Source organism: Oncorhynchus mykiss, chromosome 13 (genome assembly GCF_013265735.2).
Source record: "Oncorhynchus mykiss isolate Arlee chromosome 13, USDA_OmykA_1.1, whole genome shotgun sequence".
NCBI classification, from domain to species: domain Eukaryota; kingdom Metazoa; phylum Chordata; class Actinopteri; order Salmoniformes; family Salmonidae; genus Oncorhynchus; species Oncorhynchus mykiss.
Window position 1 is genome coordinate 22,570,703 of NC_048577.1, and position 25,798 is coordinate 22,596,500.

Consider the following 25,798-nt stretch of genomic DNA (forward strand, 5'->3'; position numbering starts at 1 on the left):
CTTGTCCCTGTTCTGTCTTCACCTCGTAGGACCTTTGCTCCACAGGTCTGACTACTGTGGCCCTCTGCCACCACTGTTTCTGTCCAGTGAGTGGCTGAACTCTCACCCTGTCATCTCGTTGCAGCTCTGTGAGATCCTTAGCAGAGGTGTCGTAGTACTTTGGCTGTTTCTGCAGGGCCAGGTATGGGACAGCACCTGCTCTCTTTGCTTTTTTGCCATCAGTCTTTTGGCTGTTTTCACTGCCGAGTCCACTTTCCCATTACTTTGCGGGTATCCTGGGGACGATGTTTCGTGTGTAAAGTCCCAAGCCTTGCTGAAACTTCGGAACTCGTCTGAAGAGTACTGGGGACCATTGTCTGAGTAAAGGATGTCGGGTATCCCATAGCGTGCAAAGTGTGCCTTCAGTTTTCGAATGACCGTTTTCGACTGTGTGTTCTCCAAATGGTCCACTTCCCAGAAGTTGGAGAGATAATCAACTGTGACCATGTAGTCTCTGTCGTTGAACTAGAACAGGTCAGTCCCCATTTTTTCCCAGGGACGCTTTGGTGCTTCGTGTGGCCTCAATGTTTTTTTCTGCTGCTTCATACCCCATGCAGTGCAGGTGCTGCATTGTGCCATGTCCTTTCACTTCAGGCCACCCTTGCAGGATCACATGTTTCAGTGTCTGGAGCTCCCGGTCCAGCTCAGTGGCTCTCTGGATGTGCTTTAGTCTCTCGCTTGACACAGGGAGGTAGTGTATCATATTGATTGATTCCACTTGGACCTCCACAGGGCCTCTGTTGTCTTGTTCTGTGAGTTACTCCCTGCTCAGGGTGTCGGCCAGCACCACATGTTTTCCCGGAACGTATCGGAGACTGACCTCGTAGTTTTGGAGTCTCATGAGCATGCGTTGTAATCTTTTTGGTGCGCTGAGGAGAGGCTTTGTCATGATGCTCTCTAGAGGTCTTGTGATCTGACTGCACGTTGACAGTTTGTCCATATGTGAATTGGTGGAACCTCTCCATGCCAAACACCACTGCAAGCAGCTCCTTCTCTATCTGTGCATACCCTTTTTCAGTCTCTGTCAGGGCTCTGCTGGCGTATGCTATTGGTTGTCCTCCCTGCATCAAGGCTGCTCCTAACCCACTCTCTGAAGCATCACACTGTAGTACAAGCTGCTCTGTTGGGTTGTAGTATTTCAGCACAAGGGCCTGTGCAATGGTATCCCTGATTTCATTGAAAGCCTGCTCATGTCTCTCTGACCACTCCCACAGTGAGTCCTTGTGTATTAGATGTCACAGTGGATCGCAGAGCTCCGTGGCGTGCCTACAGAACTTGGCTAGGTAGTTTACCATGGCCAGGAAGCCCTGCACCCCCTGTACATCTGTAGGCCTAGGCATCTGTTAGATGGCTGTCACTTTTCCTGGGTCCACTTTCAACCCCTCCGATGTTAGCAGGTGGCCAGTGTAGGGCACTTCTTTCAGCCTGAGCTGCAGCTTCTCCGGATTCAGCTTGATATTGAGCTTCCTGCCTCTGTCCAGGAGCATTTCAGGTTTTTGTCATGGTCCAGAGTCGCCGCTTCATCGTTGTCTCCTTCTCCCACAATCAGTTTTACGAGGGTATGTTTGGCATACTGAAGTTTATTTTGTGCTTTATCCGGGTAGCCGGAAAGTAGAGCAATGCAATAGTCTAACCTAGAAGTGACAAAAGCATGTGTAGCATTGATGTTACACAGGAAACAGAAACCAAACTTCAGTTAGTGCTAAACACGTCTGCTACATTCTAAACCCAAAAATGTGATCATATTACTCCAGTGCTGGCCTCTCTACACTGGCTTCCTGTTAAGGCAAGGGCTGATTTCAAGGTTTTACTGCTAACCTACAAAGCATTACTTTCTGACTTAGAATATGTGGACAACTACAAATACCTCCAAAATCCCTACTCAACCTATTGGATGCAGTCTATCACAGTGCCATCTGTTTTGTTACCAAAGCCCCATATACTACCCACCACTGCGACCTGTACGCTCTCGTTGGCTGGCCCTCGCTTCTTACTCGTCGCCAAACCCACTGGTTCCAGGTCATCTACAAGACCCTGCTAGGTAAAGTCCCACCTTATCTCAGCTCACTGGTCACCATAGCAGCACCCACCTGTAGCACGCGCTCCAGCAGGTATATCTCTCTGGTCACCCCCAAAATCAATTCCTCCTTTGGCCGCCTCTCCTTCCAGTTCTCTGCTTCCAATGACTGGAACGAACTACAAAAATCTCTGAAACTGGAAACACTTGTCTCCCTCACTAGCTTTAAGCACCAGCTGTCAGAGCAGCTCACAGATTACTGCGCCTGTACATAGCCCATAATAATTTAGCCCACACAACTACCTCTCCCTCTACTGTATTTATTTATTTATTTTGCTCCTTTGCACCCCATTATTTCTACTTTGCACATTCTTCCACTGCAAATCTACCGTTCCAGTGTTTTACTTTCTATATTGTATTTACTTCGCCACCATGGCCTTTTTTTTATCTCACCTCATTTGCTCACATTGTATATAGACTTATTTTCCTATTGTATTATTTACTGTATGTTTGTTTTACTCCATGTGTAACTCTGTGTTGTTGTATGTGTCGAACTGCTTTGCTTTATCTTGGCCAGGTCGCAATTGTAAATGAGAACTTGTTCTCAACTTGCCTACCTGGTTAAATAAAGGTGAAATAAAAAATTTAAAAATTACATGGGCTTGCTCCTACCTATCTTTCCGATTTGGTCCTGCCGTACATACCTACACGTACACTACGGTCACAAGATGCAGGCCTCCTTACTGTCCCTAGAATTTCTAAGCAAACAGCTGGAGGCAAGGTTTCTCCTATAAAGCTCCATTAATATGGAATGGTCTGCCTATCCATGTGAGAGATGTAGACTCGTTCTCGAATTTTAAGCCTTTATTGAAGACTCATCTCTTCAGTAGGTCCTATGATTGAGTGTAGTCTGGCCCAGGAGTGTGAAGGTGAACGGAAAGGCATTGGAGCAATGAACCGCCCTTGCTGTCTCTGCCTGGCCAGTTCCCCTCTCTCCACTGGGATTCTCTGCCTCTAACCCTATTACAGGGGCTGAGTCACTAGCTTACTGGTGTTCTTCCATGCAATCCCTAGGAGGGGTGCGTCACTTCAGTGGCTTGAGTCACTGACGTGATCTTCCTGTCCTGTTTGGAGCCCCCCCTTGGGTTGTGCCGTGGGGGAGATCTTCGTGGGCTATACTTGGCCTTGTCTCAGGATGGTAATTTGGTAATTGAAGAATGTCCCTCTAGTGGTGTGGGGGCTGTGCTCTGGCAAAGTGAGTGGGGTTATATCCTGCCTGTTTGGCCCTGTCCGGGGGTATCGTCGGACAAGGCCACAGTGTCTCCCGACCCCTCCTGTCAAGCCTCCAGTATTTATGCTGCAGTAGTTTATGTGTCGGGGTGCTAGGGTCAGTCTGTTATATCTGGAGTGTTTCTCCTGTCTTATTCGGTGTCCTGTGTGAATTTAAGTATGCTCTCTCTAATTCTCTCTTTTTCTATTTCTTTCTCTCTCTCGGAGGACCTGAGCCCTAGGACCATGCCTCAGGACTACCTGGCCTGATGACTCATTGCTGTCCCCAGTCCACCTGGTCGTGCTGCTGCTCCAGTTTCAACTGTTCTGCCTGCGGCTAGGAAACCCTGACCTGTCCCAGACCTGCTGTTTTCAACTCTAGAGACAGCAGGAGCGGAAGAGATACTCTGAATGATCGGCTATGAAAAGCCAACTGACATTTACTCCTGAGGTGCTGACCTGTTGCACCCTCGACAACCACTGTGATAATTATTATTTGACCCTGCTGGTCATCTATGAACATTTGAACATTTTGGCCATGTTCTGTTATAATCTCCACCTGGCACAGCCAGAAGAGGACTGGCCACCCCTCATAGCCTGGTTCCTCTCTAAGTTTCTAGAGAGTTTCTCCTAACCACCGTGCTTCTACACCTGCATTGCTTGCTGTTTGGGATTTTAGGCTGGGTTTCTGTACAGCACTTTGTGACATCAGCTGATGTAAGAAGGGCTTTATAATACATTTGATTGATTGATAGATGGAACGGCTTTCCCAAAAAACTTCTCAATTCAATTACACTAACAACAGGGTGGGCACTAACAACAATCCTTTGGAAAAAAATGAAAGAACTGATCAGACGCAAATGACTGTATTTTTCCTGCAAGCATCCTAGCTAGCTAGCTAACTTTAGTTTATCTACTGAAACAAATATTGTGTATTGCTGGCTAACATAGCTACTACTGTGTTACAGTGGGGGGTCTAATTATGTAGCTAGTTAGGTAGGTAAACATATATATGACTGAAAATAGAAGAGTTTCTACAAATCGGAGCCCTTTTGTATCTCGATTGTAAAACCTCTCTTTTAAATTGTAGATATGGCTAGCTACTAAACAGCAAGCTACAACATTACAACCAGCCACCTAAAATTAGGTTTAACAGCAAACGTTAGCACATGACTGGAGTTGGCTAGCTATTTAGCCTGGCACCTGCTAACATATTATGCGCCACATAAATCATGAATCTATTTACTTGTAAATGTCAGTGTTCTTTGTGCATTTCTGTCAGAACCAGTCCTTCTTTGAAAGGGTGTTTAACCTTTTTGCGGCACGCTTGTAAGGCTCCGATTGTCCTAAAGGGGTCCCCACCGTCTCCTACTGTTACTCTCCTCGACCGTCGCCCGGCGACTGGTCGTGTAGTCCTTCACAGAACTACAGAGCTCACTACTTCCACTCGCTCTAGATGATTCTTTGAAGATATGCTAGCTGGTTCTCAGTGGGGTGATGAGAGTAGTGTACTACGGTGATTTGAGAAGAGTAGTAGAATGGTCCCACTTAAATTAGCTTTTGTAGATACTTTACTTAGGACAGCTAATCAGCCATACCAGTGATTGTCCGGGAGGTGACTATCGTCTTTACATCGTGTTGAGATTTCAGAGTTCAAACCACTTTTGGACGTGAGCTGCAGCTCGATGCCTTTCTGGTCTGATATGTTCATTCTTAACCCATCATATTATACAGTTTGTTCAAAAGGGGCGGTTCCACCAGGCTGACACGCTCTCTGACCTCACTCAGGGGGCGGTGACTACTTACTTGTACAAAGTTATAGAAACAATTTCCTCCTATAGTTTCTAAGATCACATCCCTCTCTTAACAAAAACACTTTCATAATTTTCCATACAACGATTCGAATGGGCACTTCACACATATAGTGTGTATACTTTTCAAGTCACAGTATTTCCTTTATAAAAAATGCCATGACATCACAAAATAACAACCAAACAACATTAGTGGTCTATGGGTCCCCTCTAACCATTCCCCGCATTCTATGTTAGAAATAGCATGGGCAACGTACACAATGGGCGATAATACGATTCTAATGGAGTTCTCTCATCTCCTCAAAAGTATCTCTGGCTCTGCTCAACGGACTAAGAGACATGAGAGTGCTTCTAGCTATTTTTGGTGACTCCAAACTCCGACAATATTCAAGGAACATTATACATTTGTTTTAAATAATCTGTCATCTTATATTTGACGGTATTTAAGCATTAAACACCATGTTATGATCTTAGTCAGATAAGACTGCATTGTGCAGCAGAGCACAAGCAAATGGCTCAGCTTCGGTGGCGATTTTAGCATGTAAATCTTGGTGGGGTAAACCCAACACAACACTAAACAATACATTCATTCATTGCACTATAATGGTGACAAACTGTTAGGGCATACATAAAGCTGTCCCAACAACTTACCACTGCTACACCTGGTAATCAAAGGAGCCTTGTCTGGCAGCCAAACAGTTCCTTCGGCCTCATTTACTGCCATATAAAAAAACATAGCTGATATGGCTGACTTGCTTAAACAAATGTGGTTTCTACTGAAAATCGAGATGTACAAACTATGGCATAAGGCAGTGGTCGCTAGATCGACTGGTTGATATTCAGGGCATTCCTAGTCGATCACCAAATATTTCTGTAGAAAAGCCAACGTAACAATAAAGGCTTGCGCTCCTTTTTTAAAATTGTGTTGAGCTGTTGCCGGTAGGTGCACTTGATTCAAAAGTCCTGCGCACCGAATAAACAAAGTGTTAACATGAGACAAACAGCAGCTCTTTGCTGTATTCGTTGACAGTCTCTCTGTGGTCATGGTTTTAAAAGTTATTTAATCTTACGTTGGCTAGCAGCCTATTAAACTTGGCTGTGGCCAGGGTCATGGAAGCTCTGTAGCCACGGTGATTTGAGCTATCCGATTGGGCAATGCAGTAGGTAACTAAATCGGAAAATCTGTGACTAAATCGCGTGCACCTACTGCATTGCCCAATCGGATATGTCAATGCACCTGTTGATGCTCTGACCCAAGAGGAATGGGAGGTGGTGGAGGAGGTGTGCAGAGTCCTGGAACCCTTTGAGCAGGTCACTGTGGAGATCAGTGGAGAGGTACAGTAAGAAGTTATTACTACAGCATTATCTGGAACCCTTTGAGCAGGTCACTGTGGAGATCAGTGGAGAGGTACAGTAAGAAGTTATTACTACATCATTATCTGGAACCCTTTGAGCAGGTCACTGTGGAGATCAGTGGAGAGGTACAGTAAGAAGTTATTACTAAATCATTATCTGGAACCCTTTGAGCAGGTCACTGTGGAGATCAGTGGAGAGGTACGGTAAGAAGTTATTACTACATCATTATCTGGAACCCTTTGAGCAGGTCACTGTGGAGATCAGTGGAGAGGTACAGTAAGAAGTTATTACTACAGCATTATCTGGAACCCTTTGAGCAGGTCACTGTGGAGATCAGTGGAGAGGTACGGTAAGAAGTTATTACTACATCATTATATGGAACCCTTTGAGCAGATCACTGTGGAGATCAGTGGAGAGGTACAGTAAGAAGTTATTACTACATCATTATCTGGAACCCTTTGAGCAGGTCACTGTGGAGATCAGTGGAGAGGTACAGTAAGAAGTTATTACTACATCATTATCTGGAACCCTTTGAGCAGATCACTGTGGAGATCAGTGGAGAGGTACAGTAAGAAGTTATTACTACAGCATTATCTGGAACCCTTTGAGCAGGTCATTGTGGAGATCAGTGGAGAGGTACAGTAATAAGTTATTACTACAGCATTATCTGGAACCCTTTGAGCAGGTCACTGTGGAGATCAGTGGAGAGGTACAGTAAGAAGTTATTACTACATCATTATCTGGAACCCTTTGAGCAGGTCACTGTGGAGATCAGTGGAGAGGTACAGTAAGAAGTTATTACTACAGCATTATCTGGAACCCTTTGAGCAGGTCACTGTGGAGATCAGTGGAGAGGTACAGTAATAAGTTATTACTACAGCATTATCTGGAACCCTTTGAGCAGGTCACTGTGGAGATCAGTGGAGAGGTACAGTAAGAAGTTATTACTACAGCATTATCTGGAACCCTTTGAGCAGGTCACTGTGGAGATCAGTGGAGAGGTACGGTAAGAAGTTATTACTACATCATTATATGGAACCCTTTGAGCAGATCACTGTGGAGATCAGTGGAGAGGTACAGTAAGAAGTTATTACTACATCATTATCTGGAACCCTTTGAGCAGGTCACTGTGGAGATCAGTGGAGAGGTACAGTAAGAAGTTATTACTACATCATTATCTGGAACCCTTTGAGCAGATCACTGTGGAGATCAGTGGAGAGGTACAGTAAGAAGTTATTACTACAGCATTATCTGGAACCCTTTGAGCAGGTCATTGTGGAGATCAGTGGAGAGGTACAGTAAGAAGTTATTACTACATCATTATCTGGAACCCTTTGAGCAGGTCACTGTGGAGATCAGTGGAGAGGTACAGTAAGAAGTTATTACTACATCATTATCTGGAACCCTTTGAGCAGGTCACTGTGGAGATCAGTGGAGAGGTACAGTAAGAAGTTATTACTACAGCATTATCTGGAACCCTTTGAGCAGGTCACTGTGGAGATCAGTGGAGAGGTACAGTAATAAGTTATTACTACAGCATTATCTGGAACCCTTTGAGCAGGTCACTGTGGAGATCAGTGGAGAGGTACAGTAAGAAGTTATTACTACATCATTATCTGGAACCCTTTGAGCAGGTCACTGTGGAGATCAGTTGACCTGAGCCGAACGAGCTGGCTCGCTGCAAAGGAGCCGGAATGCCCATTACTACTCGTAAGTGCTAAACCAACTGATCTATTTTGTTATCAAAGCTCGAGTTTTGAAATGTAATATGGTCTGATTAACAATATTGGCAGCCCAATCATACAGCCAATATGCTGTGATAATGTATTAGGCCTACAGCCCAAACCTCATTCCTACAAAACTGTATGTGTGAGGTTTAATGTAATTTAAAAAAATACATCTGAGGAGTGGATCTCAGCTTGCTTTTTGACTGCGAAAGTGATCTTGACTCAGAAAAGGTTGGTGACCACTGGCATAAGGGGACGACGACAAGTTGATAAGCCAATCCGTAATTTCGATTAAGACATTAATGAGCGAGCTAGGACAGACGTAGTCGATATAACTATTTGTATAACTAATGTACAGCAACAGAATTCAGAACATGGGCCATTCTTACAGTGTTCTCCCTGTATACTAAGTCAGAACTGTAGGATAAATAAAGGGGGCATATAAGCAGACAATAGAAGTTCTTACAATATTTAATGATTACATTTCTCTAAAAACAGGTTATAGGCTACATGTGCACCACCAAGTCAGAACAGTAGGTGAAATGAAGAGGTGATAATATACCAAATTATTAGGGTGAGGCACATGGGCTACTAATAGCTTACTACACAACATAGACTTAGTATTACTTTCTTAGCTACAGTATACATATCTTATTGGCATATTACATAATTTATGCAGCAGCATACAATACATTTTTGGACTCACCTTGATGGTCGAACACCTGCATTGCTTGCTGTTTGGGGTTTTAGGCTGTACAGCACTTTGAGATATCAGCTGATGTACGAAGGGCTATATAAATACATTTGATTTGACATGATTTTGGTCCTTCGTGGGCAAATTTTGTCCACCACAGAAAGCATTGAGCTAGGCTGAAACATCTGCATTTTGGAGCAGCCTTACTCAAGAAAACAAAAGAGACCATGTTGATATGCGGCTTTATTAACTCAATAATATATATACAGGTATATATATTTATTTTTTAACATTGTTTGCAAACTGATATGTGACAAAAAAATATATATTATATATATTTTGTTTTTATGTGGGGCTTAAGCCCCACCTGCCCTGAATGACAGGTCGCCTCTGGTCATTAGGCCTGTCGCCTGAATTGATGCGTCCATGCGCGCCTCGGTCTCAGCCACTCATCTCTCCCTTGTCCGCAAGCGTCTCGGCCACTCACCTCTGCCTTGTCCGCGAGCGTCTCGGCCACTCATCTCTGCCTTGTCCGCAAGCGTCTCGGCCACTCATCTCTGCCTTGTCCGCAAGCATCTCGGCCACTCATCTCTGCCTTGTCCGCAAGCGTCTCGGCCGCTCATCTCTGCCTTGACAAAAATGTAAGTGTTCTCCTCAAACCACAAGGAGGGTATTATCACCCAGTTTCCAGTCAATTCACTAATGTTTTATGCTGCTGACATGCGGTACTGTTGGACTAATTGCCTGTCGTTTTTTGGGACTTGTTGTATTAATACTTTCACCCCGAGTCTGTCATAAACCCTTAAAATAGAAGACTATCAAACCGCAACTGACTCAACATTCCACACAAAGCAATGTTGTTTACTCTCAGGTATGGCCGGGTATTGATGCCCCAAAAAACTACAGTGGAGCTTGTACTGGCATAGTGTGGGCAGTATGAGGGGGGAAGATGCTGAGATCCAGTATAAGGGAGAAGTGGATACAGGAAATTAGTTTAAAGAGTATACTAAGTAGAACGTCATTATATACAGTCTACATTTTTTGTTGTCTTTTTTTAAGAGAAACTGGGCCCCACTCCAGTACAGTAGGTGGCAGTAATGCACCATAACGTTGGATGCCAACTGCGGATAAACCCCACCGAAGAAGAATCCACAGACAGCTACTCAGATCTCGGACAAGTCAAGGGACGTAGAATACGTTTGTCAGCTGTCAGTGCACTTTACAGCCTGGTAAGTTTGATTCCGTTGGCTACTTTACTTAAAATATCTTACATGTTCAGGAACATAAAAAAAAAAAAAAAAATCATGAAGGCCTAATAGACATTCAGCTGGCCACTTCACTCAAGCAAATAATGTAATAACACAACATCGAATTTCTCTATCCAAAAGGGGAAACGGTAAGGTTAGAATCAAAATAAAGTAGATAATGACTTCGCGCAACGATAGTATCTTCAAAAGCCAAATATTTAATATATATGCACCACGGAAGCAAAGACTGTAAATAAGTTTCGTTTCGCCAGAGTGACGCACTGAAACTAGAATACCATTCTACTAGCGACAGGATTTTCTTTCAAAATAAGAGTCTCCCTGCAAGGATATGGAAAGCTTTGTGACTATCCTTTTGTTTAACACTAGTTACGTACAACTGTTTCTCAAAGCATTGCAACCACCTTGGAAAAATAACCTATTTTTTTTAATCATTCATTATTTATACCAGCATTTAATTTGAAAGTTTACACAAATGCTGTTATATTAATACAGAGTGTTGCTGGCCTTTTACTCCACATTGGCCACAATGCAAAAAAAAAAAATGTACATTTAATTTTTTTATTTAACCTTTATTTAGCTAGGCAAGTCATTTACAACGACGGCCTACCCTATATACACTGAATTACATAGTGGTTTATAGAGAAAAAACAACTATTATTTGTGCCGGTGTTTCCCAAGTTTTCACAATCATTGTAAAGCCCTAGTTATGTTTTTGCAACCTGTGTGAAATGGCTAGGTAGTTAGTCGTGCTTGCTTGTGGCGTTTCAATCAGTGACGTCGTGCCCTCAGACCTTGAAGAGGTTATTTCCTTTGGAAGTAGTTATTTCCCTTGGAAGTAGTTATTTCCCTTGGAAGTAGTTATTTCCCTTGGAAGTAGTTATTTCCCTTGGAAGTAGTTATTTCCTTTGGAAGTAGTTATTTCCCTTGGAAGTAGTTATTTCCCTTGGAAGTAGTTATTTCCCTTGCTCCGCAAGGGCCACAGCTTTTCTGGAGCGATTGGAAAGGGGCCGAAGCAATACACTGACAGTAATTTCTGAAGATTAAATAAATAATGTGATATGTGATTAATTTAAGGAATTAAACAAGTCTGTCCAAGATTTTAAGGTCAACCCTGTTACGTTAACTGAACTCTCATTTTAATATTGTGAAGCTATTTCTGTAAAACATCTAACAGTCAAATCAGTGTAAAAGCAGGTGAGCTGGTACTACTCTTTTTGCCCATTTTCTGTTGTTCTGTGTTGGAAAACTGAGCGGGTTGAGAATAACACATCAATCCTGCTACTTTATTTATGGTCAACCCTGCTACTTTACTTATGCTCAACGGTCAACCCTGCTACTTTATTTATGGTCAACCCTGCTACTTTATTAATGGTCAACGGTCAACCCTTCTACTTTATTTATGGTCAGCCATTCTACTTTATTTATGGTCAACCCTTCTACTTTATTTATGATCAACCATGCTACTTTATTTATGGTCAACCATGCTACTTTATTTATGGTCAACCATGCTACTTTATTTATGGTCAACCATGCTACTTTATTTATGGTCAACCCTGCTACTGTATTTATGGTCAACCCTTCTACTTTATTTATGGTCAACCCTGCTACTTTATTTATGGTCAACCCTTCTACTTTATTTATGGTCAACCCTTCTACTTTATTTATGGTCAACCCTTCTACTTTTTTTATGGTCAACCCTTCTACTTTATTTATGGTCAACCCTGCTACTTTATTTATGGTCAACCCTTCTACTTTATTTATGGTCAACCCTTCTACTTTATTTATGGTCAACCCTTCTACTTTATTTATGGTCAACCCTTCTACTTTATTTATGGTCAACCATGCTACTTTATTTATGGTCAACCCTGCTACTTTATTTATGGTCAACCCTGCTACTTTATTTATGGTCAACCTTTCTACTTTATTTATGGTCAACCCTTCTACTTTATTTATGGTCAACCCTTCTACTTTATTTATGGTCAACCCTTCTACTTTATTTATGGTCAACCCTTCTACTTTATTTATGGTCAACCCTGCTACTTTATTTATGGTCAACCCTGCTACTTTATTTATGGTCAACCCTTCTACTTTATTTATGGTCAACCCTTCTACTTTATTTATGGTCAACCCTTCTACTTTATTTATGGTCAACCCTTCTACTTTATTTATGGTCAACCCTGCTACTTTATTTATGGTCAACCCTTCTACTTTATTTATGGTCAACCCTTCTACTTTATTTATGGTCAACCATGCTACTTTATTTGTCACCCCCCAAAAATATTTAAGGGATTGGGATTTTGACATTTTTTATTAAGTTTAACATGTGCGTTTTGACATTCAGCTAAATAAACTTTTTTCCCAAAAAGTTGCACTACTCCAAAGGCACCTAATTGGTGGAGCTACCCCAATATTGTGAACATACCAATAGCTATACCAAGTGGTCTTCATTTTTTTTTTTACACTTAAAAAAAATACTTTGCATATAAGCACCATGTAAATGGCAATTGATTACAATTTAATATCTTTAGAATGAGTTATCAACATTGCAATGTTTTGAAATGTGAGCTTTTATTTTGAAGGTTTCCATACAAAGGTGAAGTCGTCATTTCTGCTGTTGGCAGGATAGTAGTTTAAACAGAACACTCACAGACAACACAGCAGCAGACAGTTGTAGTTCCATCATGGCGGAGGATATGTTTTCCCTCATGAGTCTCGAAGACGAACTGAGCTGTAGCATCTGCCTCTGTGCTTTCGACTGTCCGGTGACAATTCCATGTGGACACAACTTTTGCCAAGAGTGTCTCCTAGAAACCTGGAAAGACAACTACAGCTGTCCACAATGCCGGACCCACTTCACCACCAAACCAGAGCTGAAGAAGAACACCGTTCTCAGCACTGTTGTGGAAACGTTCAAAATGAAGTCGAATAAAAGCGACCTCCCCAGTGAGGTGGGCGACTTAATCAAGTGGGATGCGGTCAAGATGGAGCCCAAAGAGGTGGCTATCTTGTGCGACACCTGTATGGAAGCCAAAGCATTCAAGACCTGCCTCACCTGTATGGCGTCATTCTGCCTTGAGCACGTGAGGCCTCATCATGAGAACCCAGTGTTTGGCGCGCATCAGCTGAACGAGCCTCTGGGCGACCTGCGCGACCGTATCTGCCCCGACCACCACAAGCTGATGGAGTTCTACTGTGTCCAACATGGCCGCTGTATCTGTGGTGTCTGTCTGCAGCAGGTGCATAAAGGCTGTACCTTCTCCAACCCTGATGAACAACGGGCACTGCAAGAGGTAAGTTCACAATAGATGTTAATACACCCCATCCACAGTCAGTCATACAGTAGTGTTGTGCCAGCCCATTGCCCCCATGTAGTGCATTACAACTGTCTAGAAGACTGGACTTTTTTATAACGGGAAAGGGGAAAGACCAGAGCCTGTTGTTTTAATGGGAGCAAATGAATCATAGTGGGCAGAGCCAAGCACGAGCTAGTGAGATCCTATTGGCTCATTCTGGCATTTATTTGCATATTTCCGTTATGGAACGCCTACTCTGAAGTGTATGTACAAGAACTCAATTCACCCTTGCACTCCTAAACAATGTCGTTTTAAGAAACTTTGGCAAAAGTTAGTCTACAAAACCCAGTTCACTGTTACAGATTCTAGTTTTGGAAATGGATAACTGAATGTTGGCCAAAATCCTTCAACCACTGCTGGCCCCTGGGCTTCCTCTCATCACCATATTTGGTAGTGAGTGGAAACTAACCAGATGTTTCACATGTATACATCTGGTGAAATACCCAGCATACCGTTCTGTTGGGATACCTAGTCAGTTGCGCAACAATGCGTTCAACCAAAATGTGTCTTCCGCATTTAACCCAACCCCTCTGAATCGGAGAGGTGCAGGGGGCTGCCTTAATCGATGTCCATGCCATCAGCACCCGGGGAGCAGTTGTTAGGGGTTAACTGCCTTGCTCAAGGGCAGAACGGCAGATTTTTCCACCTTTCCGGCATGGGGATTCAAACCACCTTTTGGTTACTGGCCCAAAGCTCTTAACCGCTAGGCTACAGGCGTAAGGTCACTGGTTCAAGCCTCAGTACTGACTGTTTACCCTATTTAGCAGTGATGTCATTGATCAAATCACTAATCCTAAAAGAAAACAAAAGTTAACCCATCTTAAGAGTTAGAAATGTTTTATTTGGTTGAAGATGATATTCATTCATGTCTCATTCAGTCTGATTTGAGGGGCAAGTTGAGTATGCTGAATGGAAAGATTGACAAGAACCAGACTGTCATCTCTCAGATGAGTGACCAGCAGAGCAAGTTGAAGGTGAGCTACCATTTTTTTTTTAACAAAGGACTCAAGAAAATGTCTTTAACTACTGTATTCACTAGCAAGTAATCAATATACAAAGCAGTTTGAAAGCTTTGAGCACGTGGAAAAACTAAATATCGAACACCCACACAGTAAGAGCTGTGTGATATGCTGTGCGAGAGATCAATTTGAGAACTCCACGTATACCGTGTGTCCGTTTCCTCCAGGACTCTGCAGCCAGCAGGAAGAGAGCTCTGGAGGACGAGTACCGCCAAATCCGGGAGCTGCTGGACCGTGATGAGCGTGAGGCTCTGAACACCGTGGACCGCGAGCAGGAGAGCGCTCAGACCAAACTCCAGAACCTCATAAAGAAGTTCAACCAGAACATTGCGAAGCTTAGTGCGGCAAAAGATGGCGTCGACAGCCTGCTCAGTCAGACTCAGACCGTGGCTTTTCTACAGGTGAGTCCAGAGTAGCGAAGGTGGCTTTGGTGAACTGCTCGCACTCAGGTGACGAGAAACCTTGCCTGAAACCAGAAGACTTGCGTCAGCTCCCGGCCTTAGCTCAGTGGGCTAATAGTCTTGAAATTATAATATTGACTATAATATATCTGGTTGGTTTTTACCTTTTCCTTTGGGACAGGCCTCAGTTGACATGCCGGCAGCGGTGGCCTTTGACCCCTATACCCCGAAGGTCAACCTGGACTCTAAGGCCTTGGCAGCCTGGCATGCCTACTCTGCAGTCCTGAGGGAGCATCTCACATTTGTACTGAAACAGCCTGTAGAGGCCAGACTGCAGATACTCAAACCAGGTGTGTGTGTATATACAAGTGTATGAAACATGCTTATGGGCGGCATTTGTATGATGCCTTGTGATATTGAATTTAATTCCAGAACTTTGCATGGACATGTTCGACAATGGTGATTTTTACATTGGAGAGCAATAAGGGATCAAACAATGAGTCCAATCAAACAATAATTCACAATCCAACATCTCATCCCTCAAATTGGTTACCAATCTGGTGGTGTGAGGCGTTTGCTTTCCAGATTCCAAGCATTATACTTAGAATACCTAAGTGAAATAGTCACCACTAGCCGGCCTCCGCCCAGTACCCTGCCCTGAACTTTAGTCAGTGTTACTAGACGGCTACCACCCAGTACTCAACCCTGCACCTTAGACACTGCTGCCCTATTTACATAGTCATTGAACACTGGTCACTATAATAATGTTTACTTACTGTTTTACCCACTTCATATGTATATACTGTAGTCAAGGCCTATCGTATTTAACTACGGCTTTAAATCCAATTTCTATTCATAATGTGTATACACACCATCATATACATATTGTACAAAGCATTAAGAACACCTGCTTTTTCCATGACAGACTGACCAGGTGAATCCAGATGAAAGCTATGATCCCTTATTGATGCCACTTGTTAAATCCACTTCAAATCAGTGTAGATGGGGGGAGGAGACTTGTTTATTTTTTTTCTTAAGGGATTTTGAAGCCTTGAGACAATTCAGACATGGATTGTGTATGTGTGCCATTCAGAGGGTGAATGGGCAAGATTAAATATTTATGTGCCTTTGGTAGTAGGTTCCAGGCGCACAGATTTTAGTGTCAAGAACTGCAACGCTGCTGGGTTTTTCACACGCAGCAGTTTCCCATGTGTATCAAGAATGGTCCCCCACCCAAAGAGTCAATGATTATGAAATCCCTGCTAGTATCAAAAGTATCAACAGTAGTAGATGTAGGCTACCGTTAATCATTGCCATTTCCCCATTAATCTAGAACATTTGGTTATGGTAATTTCCGTTTATTCAATGTATTAATATGGCATAGTGTTCTCATTCTCGTAGTGTACAGGTTGTTTGGAGAGCTCAAACTGTCTAATGTTTATCATAGAACGAATGTAACCATCTACATTTCCAAATCTAATGTTTTGCTTAAAGTTAATCTAGCATTTTACCAGAGAGAAAAGAGGCTACACATCAGAGCGCTGTCTGTTGATAGAATGCCAGTTTGTGAGTGAAGTGCAACTGTGTCTGATACCGAGCAGAAACTAACTAAACTCACCCCATTCCGTACAAATGTGCGCAACCGCGACATTCAAACGAGGCTGCAAAGAAAACGAATGGGACTGTAGCGACTGTGTTGACTTCAAAATCTGGGGTGTGAACTACGTTTCTATTCAAGTGTTGATGGACATGGTAATGGCTCTAGAGTGTTGGAGAAAAGTTGAGAAAACTGACCCTCCGTTACATCGTGACGTGTCATGTCGTAACGTACAGCACGCATAAAGCAACTATTTATGTCTTACTATCTCTCTCCACCAGGTGTAGCACTTCTCTCATCCTTTAAAAATAAGAAATGGACAGTGACGGGGGTAAGGGGGGGATACCTAGTCATTTTTTGCGTCATCATTGCATGATATCATCATTCTCAAAGCCGCTGTTGACTTCTAAGATCACTTTAGCACCACCCTAAAAACCCAATTCAAATTCGACACAAACCTTCAAATAGGTATGTAATGACACATTATATAAACTCTTTATAGTGTTTTATTTACATTTTAGAGGTGATAAATTGGACAGATCGAGTGGAAAAAAAGCAATTTTCCCACAGGACATATCTCCTTCTCACTATCACGCATTAGTATCGCTTCCCCACCCGCCATTTTTAAAAAGACCCGACGGGGCTCATTGCCTTCTTGAATCATGCAGAAACGGGCAGCGTGGGGGTCATGTAATTGATTCTGTTAGAAAGTGGATAAATTGTGCTTTACAATGGTATTGACATTACAGTTGATCTGGAAGTATTACGTTTTTGGGGTGCTAAAATAAGGTCAATTGTACGGACCAAGGCGATGTACGAGTTTATGTTTACAACTAGATCCATGACAAATCACATGCTTATCAAGCACAAAGAAACGTTTTCGGCGCTGGACAAGCATCAGCAGACATCTCGCATTTTGTCTTTTGCCACTGCAAAGCACAGCTGTGACGCCACCAGAGCCGAGCATGTAAAAGCGTCTGCATGCTTCCCAGGTGAAACAGTTCGGTGCATATTGAGTTTGAGTTTGTGCATATTATTGTGACGTTTTTGTTAGTTTTGGACTTTGGTGAGATTTTTTTCCGGCTGTTCGGGAACACACAAAAAATGTTCTGGAGGCAAGCTGAAGTTCGGAGCCGAAGTCACGCCCCTTCGTCAGTGATTGGTCAACAGTAGGGATTCTTCAATAAAGTCTGTCATTCAAGGAGGCACGACTCTTTCATGCACATTTTTTCGTTGTAAAAAAACTGCACAGAACATCTTAGTTAGATGTAAAACTGCTTGACTAAGATTGTCGGCAAAAACTCAAATGTCATTCATTTTGACGGTATTTTAGATGAATTGTGTATACTGGCTACAGCGTCTCAAAATGGACAAACTGTACTATTGCCGCTTTTTTTCCCTCTCATTTTTCAAGCACACTCGTTCGTTTAGGCTAGCCAAGGTTGGCTAGGCGCAAGCCGAACTAACTGACGCCTTAACATAGCTCATTATGGTTTCAATGAATGGCAATCGAGCAATTAGAACTTATCTGTAATGGTTATGATAAGTCATGCATGGTTGTGTGCTGTTGGCATAGACAAATGCACACATTTTCCAGTGTGTTCCTTTTCTTATAATTTTTTCATTAGAGCACTCAAATTATGCGAGTACTAGAACAGTAAAATGCCATCCCTATTGTAGAGTCCATGCCCCGACGAATTGAGGCTGTTCTGAGGGCAAAGGGTGGGTGCCACTCAATATTAGGAAGGTGTTCTTAATGTTTTATACACTCAGTGTATACATTTATTTTCCGCACTTTGACATTGCTTGTTCTAAAATGTCTTAATTCATGTTTTTTTTTTTTGGAGAGAGATCTGGGTGTATTGTTATTACTGCACTGTTGGAGCTAGGAGCATAAGCCTTTCGCTACACCCGCAATAACACCTGCTAAATATGTGTACATTACCAACAAAATGTGATTTCTTCCCAACAGCTGAGAGGTTTGCTCCTCCTCTGCTGCCAAACTTCTATGAAATGGGTGAGTGCCGATATGCCCTCCTCTTTATAATAACTACATAACTCCTGTATGCCAGATACAGTAGCGGTTGGAATCTCCCAGAAAGGTATGGCTTTTGTCCGGCTAAATGGTACAGCCACAGTAGTTTGTGAAATAAGTAATAGACTCATAGCCTAATCACGACCTTGGGCACTGTATTTACTTTGGCACAGTGTGACACTATCTAAAGTTTCATCTGGTCTTTGTTTCAGGAGGCATGCCACCACCAGGTCACCAGAGAATGCCTCGATCCCACAGCCCAGGAGCCCCCCTCAGGGCAAACCAGAGGAAGAAGCCTCCACAAGATTCAAACCGAGAGAGAAGTAGGCTATTACGCGATGGGTCGTTGTGGTCTTGTAGCCTGATAAAGATGGCCTTTTTTAGTGTCTAGGTACATTCTACCAAGACACTACATTGAACCATTCAACAAACATAGAATACGAAGCACCGACTAGGTCTCTCCATTTCCTTATCAGACCAGACAAATACAGCTCGTTCTATTCAGTCAGAAACATCTGTGACATGAAGGGTTCAAAAACCAAGTGGCAGATCATTGTTATACTGTCAATTTATTTTATCTTTATTTAACTAGGCAAGTCAGTTAAGAACAAATTCTTATTTTCAATGATGGCCTAGGAACAGTGGGTTAACTGCCTGTTCAGGGGCAGAACGACAGATTTGTACCTTGTCAGCTCGGGGGTTTGAACTTGCAAACTTTCAGTTACTAGTCCAACACTAACCACTAGGCTACCCTGCCCCAATAAAGACTTACTGCCAATTATACCACTCTATTTACACCTCTGAAGGGTCAACAATGACCCAGAGTTACTTTTTTGATCCTACAAGTCTCTCAACCATTTCTCCCTTTCAGAGTCAGACAAGAAACGAGATCACAAAGAAGGGAAAGAACATAAGGCTGACAGTGAGAACAGATTTTTCAGTGTTTTTCTGTGTGTTTACTTCAACTTCTGCCAAGCTCAGATAACAGGTGTGCTGTGCATGACATGTTTTTTGTTTATGATCCGGTTTAACAGGGTTATAGCTGTTCAGTCTGTTTTGCAAACCTTTGGAGAGAGCGCTTAAAGGGATATTTTGTCAAATAAGCAAACGCTCCCATAGACTTCCAGACATTGTGCTACTACTAGTTAGCAATCGCGTTAGAAACTACCTTCAACTTCCTTCAAACTGCATGCAGACACTAATATGGTATCAATGAGTTCATCGGACTCTGGGTAAGTAAAAATAAATAAAAGGGGCTTAATTGCCAAAAAGTCTAACTATCCCTTTAACCTACATGCTTTAGGCAGCAGCTGACTCATACAATATTGTGTAAAAGTACTGCCTGCAATCATTGGATATGAAAATATATTCTAAATTAGTTGTTTGTCTTCCCTCAGAAAATCCCCAAAAGCCACCTAATGCTCCCAGAGAGTTTGCCACTCCTGTTCCACACACACCAAGGGACCACCCCAGAGGACAATCAGCAGAACCCAGACCCAGGAACAGGGAGGACCCAGGTAGAACTGTTGTTCATGCAAAAAAAATATCTATACACTGGGGAAACGTTGCTTAAAACGATATCCTCTGCTCGAGCAGCTGAATTCCATAAGTGAGCCTCCAATGACAAATTTGAATGCAATTCTGGATACTTGTCGCAACTTTGGGGAGGGGGGGGGGGGTGTATTCCAGAGAGATGGTTTTACATATTTAGGATTCCCTGAAAATATCCCACTTCTCTTAACCAGATGAGGGAGTACGTGATTTCTTGGTTCCAGAACGTCTGCTTCTCGTTTAAGTAATTATGCTAAGTGAATTGCAGATTGGTTGATCCGACAACTGGCACGCAAACGTTCAAAAATTGGCCTCGTGTCGATGACAGAAATACACGACAGCTATGGATTCAAAAAGACAAAGCCCAACATTTCACAAGTTTAGAAAAGAGAAACTATTGTAAACATACAACAAACATGTTCACACATTTACCAAAAATGAAATACAGCTGCTGCTGCAATAGCCAGAGCGGGAGCCTGGCAGAAAATTGCAGACCGAGTAAATGCTTAAGTGAAGCGGCCCAATTCCAATATCTAATAGGCCTAGCTTACACACATGGGTGACTAGTGATAACGCTTTCACTTTATAAAGCACTGTTATTACAACGCTGGTGATATTCGTGTCACGGCTATGGCCTAATAAGTCGATTGTAAGTAGCCCATGTCACAATTGCAATGGTGGGCCCATTCCATAGCCTATATAGGATGAGTAATTAATTGAGTGCGTTTCACGACAACATGGGCAACAATGTGTTCTATGTTGTAACACCAGTGAGGTTTGCAAAATCTGCGGGATGAATTAGGCTATTTATCACTTTTCATTGTGTTGCTGAGGTTTATTCATTTAGCGATTAGCAAAACATCGCAGCCTACTGTACCTGCAAGTCTGTTAAAGACCTCCTTGATTATATGGATCGCTTGATGGGCAGGGAATGCAACAAAGACGTAGAATAAAAATCTCTAACGCAAGACGGGCTCTTCTTACGGCTCTACGCACAGTTGCCTTGCCAAATCGTTCAGCGTCATCCTCATTGTACAGGAAACTTCCAGAGGCCAAACGATTGCTACGTTACAAACAGAACTACAGAGTTTGTAGGCCTATGTCAGTTAAGGCGAAACTACGTTGGATTACATTGGCTATGTATGGGTCGAGTAAATTGGCCAGATATTGATTGTGCGGAATAGGTTCCACAAAAAAAAAAATCATTTCAAGGATCTAGTCGAGGTCCAATAGTTTGTTCCCTTCGTTGTTTGCCGTGCGTTACAAAGGCTCTGATGTCAATTGTGTTTTCCGCAAAGGGACAGGCCATAGTGACGGACAACAATCTGATTGGCGGAGAAGCCCCATCTTTATTCCCCAGGGCAGGCTAAGATCAAGTTAACCTCTGAAGGTAGCAGGTTCGCTTCCGAGCATTTGTTGCTATGGTCGATCAGGCTACAGGTCGAGCTCTCTTTCTGGAACCGGAAATCCGGAGTTAGTTTGACAGATCTCGCCAACTCCCTAATCCGGCTTTCTGGACCACCCCTCCGGTTGATCAAAGTCACCTATGCACTCTACTAAACTAATGTCATGGTGTTTCTCTTACAGGACAACCAAGTGTTCTCCCAAGTATCACGTCTGCAGCAAAACGAAATGACCTTCTGCAATGTAAGTTCACAAGTGGTTTACCGCAACCACGTAGCAAACCGACTCTGGCTCAGTCTAGGGAGGCTAGGATAGGCTATATGTTTTACAGAAGATACCGACCCTACCGTTGCGCTTGTTTACACTGAGCTGCACTGGGGCCGGAACTCAATCATGGTTACATTAAGACACCGTGGAGCCGGCGTGAGATATGGGAAGGAAAACGTACCCCGATGCAGGGATGGGATATGCCACTGTGCTCCTTTTATCCACGCTGCTCCATCGGAATCTTCTGGCAAGTCTGTAACCTCTGAGTGTGCGTTCAACATAAGTCAACAGGGTGTTGTGAATGTCTCGAGGGGAGACGGCTCATGGTGATTGTTGTCGCTCATATGATGACAAGTATAACAATATACAGAAAGGCATGCCAAACAAAAAAGATTCAAACACTCAGCAGGAGATCCCCATTGGCTTGGGATGCTACTCTTGATCCGCTTCTAAGATTGTTACAGTAATTGCCAGTTAATCACTCGCACCTGTGAGCAATTACACAATCCTTAACCCTGCTGGTACTCCTAACACCTGGCCTGGCAGCTGCTGCCAGCCGTGGAGGGATGTCTGTAGTGGAAATAGACTCTGTGGTCTAACCACTTATCTCCCTGTATTCCTAACACTAGCTTGAAAACAAGTACTGCATTCTGAAGGAACTTTTAGAAAAGTGTGTGCAATGGGTGTGTTTGTGTGCGAGAGAGAATCTTACCTCCTGTCTCTCCCTCACCAGATGGCACGGTTCTCACCTTTGACCTCAAAACAGCCCACAAGCGCATCTCCCTCACAGAGAACATGACCGTGGCCTCTGTGTCAGACGAGCCCACCCCTTACCCCGATGGCCCCGCCCGTTTCTCCGTCTGCAGCCAGGTGCTCACTTCCAAGGGCTTCTCCCGCGGCCGCCACTACTGGGAGGTTAAGATGAGCAGCAACAACTTCACCGGCATCGGCCTGGCCTACAACAGCATCGACCGGAAGGGTCCGGCTAGCCGGCTGGGGCGTAACGCCCAGTCCTGGTGCGTGGAGTGGTTCAACGTCAAGCTGTCGGCCTGGCACGCCAGCAGTGAGACTGTACTGCAGAACCCGAATCCGACCCGCGTCGGCGTGCTGCTGGATTGCGAGGAGGGAACGGCCACTTTCTATAACGTACAGGACCGGGCATACCCGTTCCATACGTTTGTGTTCCAGTTCGCCGAGGCAGTGTACCCGGCGTTCTGGCTCTTCTCCAGCGGCTCGTCTGTTAGCCTGTGCAAGCTGCAGTCTTGAGAAGTTAACACACATTCTTCTCCCTCGCAAATAATTAGAATATACAGCCTCTGGGTCAATAAATGACTTAATCATACTGATATTGGGAACTTGTATCTTAAAGGTTATTATTTGGTTGTAGTTACTGGCTTTAGTAATAATGCAGTGTAGGTCATATCATTTTGGACTTTGGTCTCTTGTAACTGCAGCAACCTCTAAACAGGCAGCATTTGTTAATCAGTAACTAATGAAAACTAAGCACTTGCATACAGGTAAAGGAACATTACAAATTATTGTACAATATTATTGTATTGTCAAAAGCATGATTGACATCCTTACTACCTTTTTTTTTTACTGCTGTTGTGATGTCAGCAGCATGCCGTGAAAGGAATTGATTTATTCCTTAATGGTTCATCAGACATAGCGAGTTACATTGGCTGGATAGAAGGAATTAGCTGACATTGTGATCATTCATGTCTGATTCGCAAGTGGTTACGTGACGTGCTATAGGCACGACTTACAAACAGAACTACTAAGTGGTATTTGAACCAGGCGAATGAGTTCTTTCTCCGGCTCTGCAGTCCTGGCTAAATGTCTTGATCATCCAGTTTATTTACAGATACATTTAAGTGGTCTGTGGGTAGCTGTTTACAGCCTGTTTTATCAGAGCTTATGATCTCTTGGTGTGGGTCTTGGCAGTACACAGTAATCACATGTAATATGCACAAAACGACATGAATAAACATGTTTAACATGTATGTTATCTGCTGTATGTGAACAGTACCACAACGTTCAGAAGGCCATGTACTGGCACACCTATTGCAAGAGTGTGGATGGCTTTTGCAGGTGTTAGGCATCCCCGCATTAGGGAATGTCATATCCAATAACACCACTGGATATAGAGAATCAATGAATCGAACAGAAAAGCATCCACATTATTCTTGATACCCCCAAAGGAAAAGTGGGTATCGTTCCCTTTTTTTCTTGATCTAATACATTTCGCTACAGTGTTTCACATAGAGCCTAGAAGTGAAGGGGGTGCAGTGTGAGGATGTGCTGAAAGTGCTTCCTGACACTGCTACTAGGACATTGCTACTACAGGCTTGATAGAACCTAGCCTGGTTGCCAGATCTGCATTTGTTTTAGAATTACAGTGAACAGGGCAGAGGAGTTGGTTGATCTGGCAACCGGGCTAGATAGACCCAGCCTGGCCCATAAGAACAAGCAGAGGTCATTTAGACCCTGTGAACAGGAGTTGTTCCAACTCTGTGGGTTTTGTAAATAGGGATGATTTAGGGCTGGGGTTTTTCCTGTCTGTGACCAGACAAAAGAAAAACTCTGGGCCCAAGTTATAGCTAATTTAGCTACATATCTGTAGCACAGTGATGGTCTGTTGGTGTTCGTTTGGACATCTGTGGGTGTCACATTGTCTGTAACGTGGGTGCATGCTTCTCATAATTCATGCCTCTGATATTGTGGATTGGAACTTTTCCATTTATGGACAGACAGCCATCGCTACGATCGGAGAGCAAGTTGAGAATAGCATGTGATGGATTAGTTTTGCTTTGCAAAGCCCAGTGCCAAATGAATAGTTGGTGTCATTGCCTTCTCCCGCTATAGAAACACTAGTTTTCCTGATTTAAGGGATTTTGACTGTTAGTGGAATGAAGGCAAGCTGATATTTAAGGAAAAGATGAATTCATTTGCTGGATTTAAGCCATTATTGCCACTGGCTTTTTAAGAGATCCCCAAAGGTTTGGACAAAGTCCGAACGACTCGCGTACACAACACCAGATAGAGCAAAGATCAGAGGGCCATTGTCATGGTCCTTGTGTGTCAGCACGTTATCCTCTCTGTCCATTCCTTCCGTCTTATAAGCTCGGTTCTTAATTAATGTGCTGATGGTGTACTTCGTGTTGGTTTGGCTTACTGACTTTGTTTGATCGAGTCTTGTTTAACTGAAAAATATATTAGAAATTGTTGGTTGTGTTTTAAAGGGTAAGGTATTGATTCTGTTTGTGTATAAGGGGTTTAATCTGGTTAAAGACAACTTGATAATGTCCCCTCGTGATTTACTATTAGAAGGTATTTTGTGCTAATGTATTCCTCCAAAAATGTATCACATACAAATACATATAGTTACTAATGTGTGTGGTGGGTGTGGCTTATTTGTTCCACATGTCTAGACACGTATATATACTGCATTTGGGGATTATATTACTTCAAACTGCTCAGGAGTAGACATACCGCAAGTGCACGGGAAGAAAAAACACTTGCTTTTCATATTATATACATGTAAAACAATGATTCATAATAAATATGAAAATATTTATTGATGTTTCCAAATCCTAATTTACATTGCTTATTACATTCAGTGAAATGATCCGTTTCAACATCTGTAGTAGCAAATTCAGTAAAGCCGATTTTATTTTCATCTTTATGTCTCTTAAATGTTCCTCTGTTTTTTAATTGCTTTAACGTGATTCATTGTTTGCTTACAATAAAAGTCATTTATCCATCTCTCGATCCATCTTTTCTTTTTAAATGGCCATGAAGCAGGTGGAGAGAAAATGGAGTCATATGCGTTCCGTTCTGTTATGCCAGTAAAGCGCTGTTATGACTAAGTGATTTCTTTGACACTTCCCACAGCAATCTTGTGCATTTTATGTAGTGGTTTGACTGCAAAAACTACATGTGTAGCTAAATATATCTCCAAATATACTCTACCTTGTGGTGCGCTGTACA

General features: G+C 42.9%; 1 protein-coding gene across 2 annotated transcripts; it reads left to right on the top strand.

The window, feature by feature from the left end:
* The first annotated feature begins 10,034 nt into the window (after positions 1-10,034).
* trim25 (tripartite motif containing 25) lies at positions 10,035-25,571 on the top strand. 2 transcript variants are annotated; one of them, XM_021557233.2, is made up of 11 exons: positions 10,035-10,142; positions 12,761-13,471; positions 14,413-14,508; positions 14,721-14,954; positions 15,136-15,304; positions 18,524-18,568; positions 18,799-18,909; positions 19,458-19,508; positions 19,984-20,103; positions 21,725-21,784; positions 22,542-25,571. In XM_021557233.2, exons 2-11 carry the CDS (start codon positions 12,863-12,865, stop codon positions 23,072-23,074), a joined length of 2,028 nt encoding a protein of 675 aa, XP_021412908.1. In that variant the 5' UTR covers positions 10,035-10,142; positions 12,761-12,862; the 3' UTR covers positions 23,075-25,571. The 2 variants fall into 2 exon arrangements, with proteins under 2 accessions (XP_021412908.1, XP_021412909.1); XM_021557234.2 differs by lacking the exon at positions 19,458-19,508.
* Positions 25,572-25,798: the final 227 nt, after the last annotated feature.

Excerpts from the sequence above, each read along its gene's own strand:
- trim25 (XM_021557233.2), top strand. The coding sequence starts at position 12,863 with ATGGCGGAGGATATGTTTTCCCTCATGAGTCTCGAAGACGAACTGAGC. Across the intron at positions 13,472-14,412 it reads AACAACGGGCACTGCAAGAG|TCTGATTTGAGGGGCAAGTT; the intron begins GTAAGTTCACAA and ends TGTCTCATTCAG. Across the intron at positions 14,955-15,135 it reads AGACCGTGGCTTTTCTACAG|GCCTCAGTTGACATGCCGGC; the intron begins GTGAGTCCAGAG and ends CCTTTGGGACAG.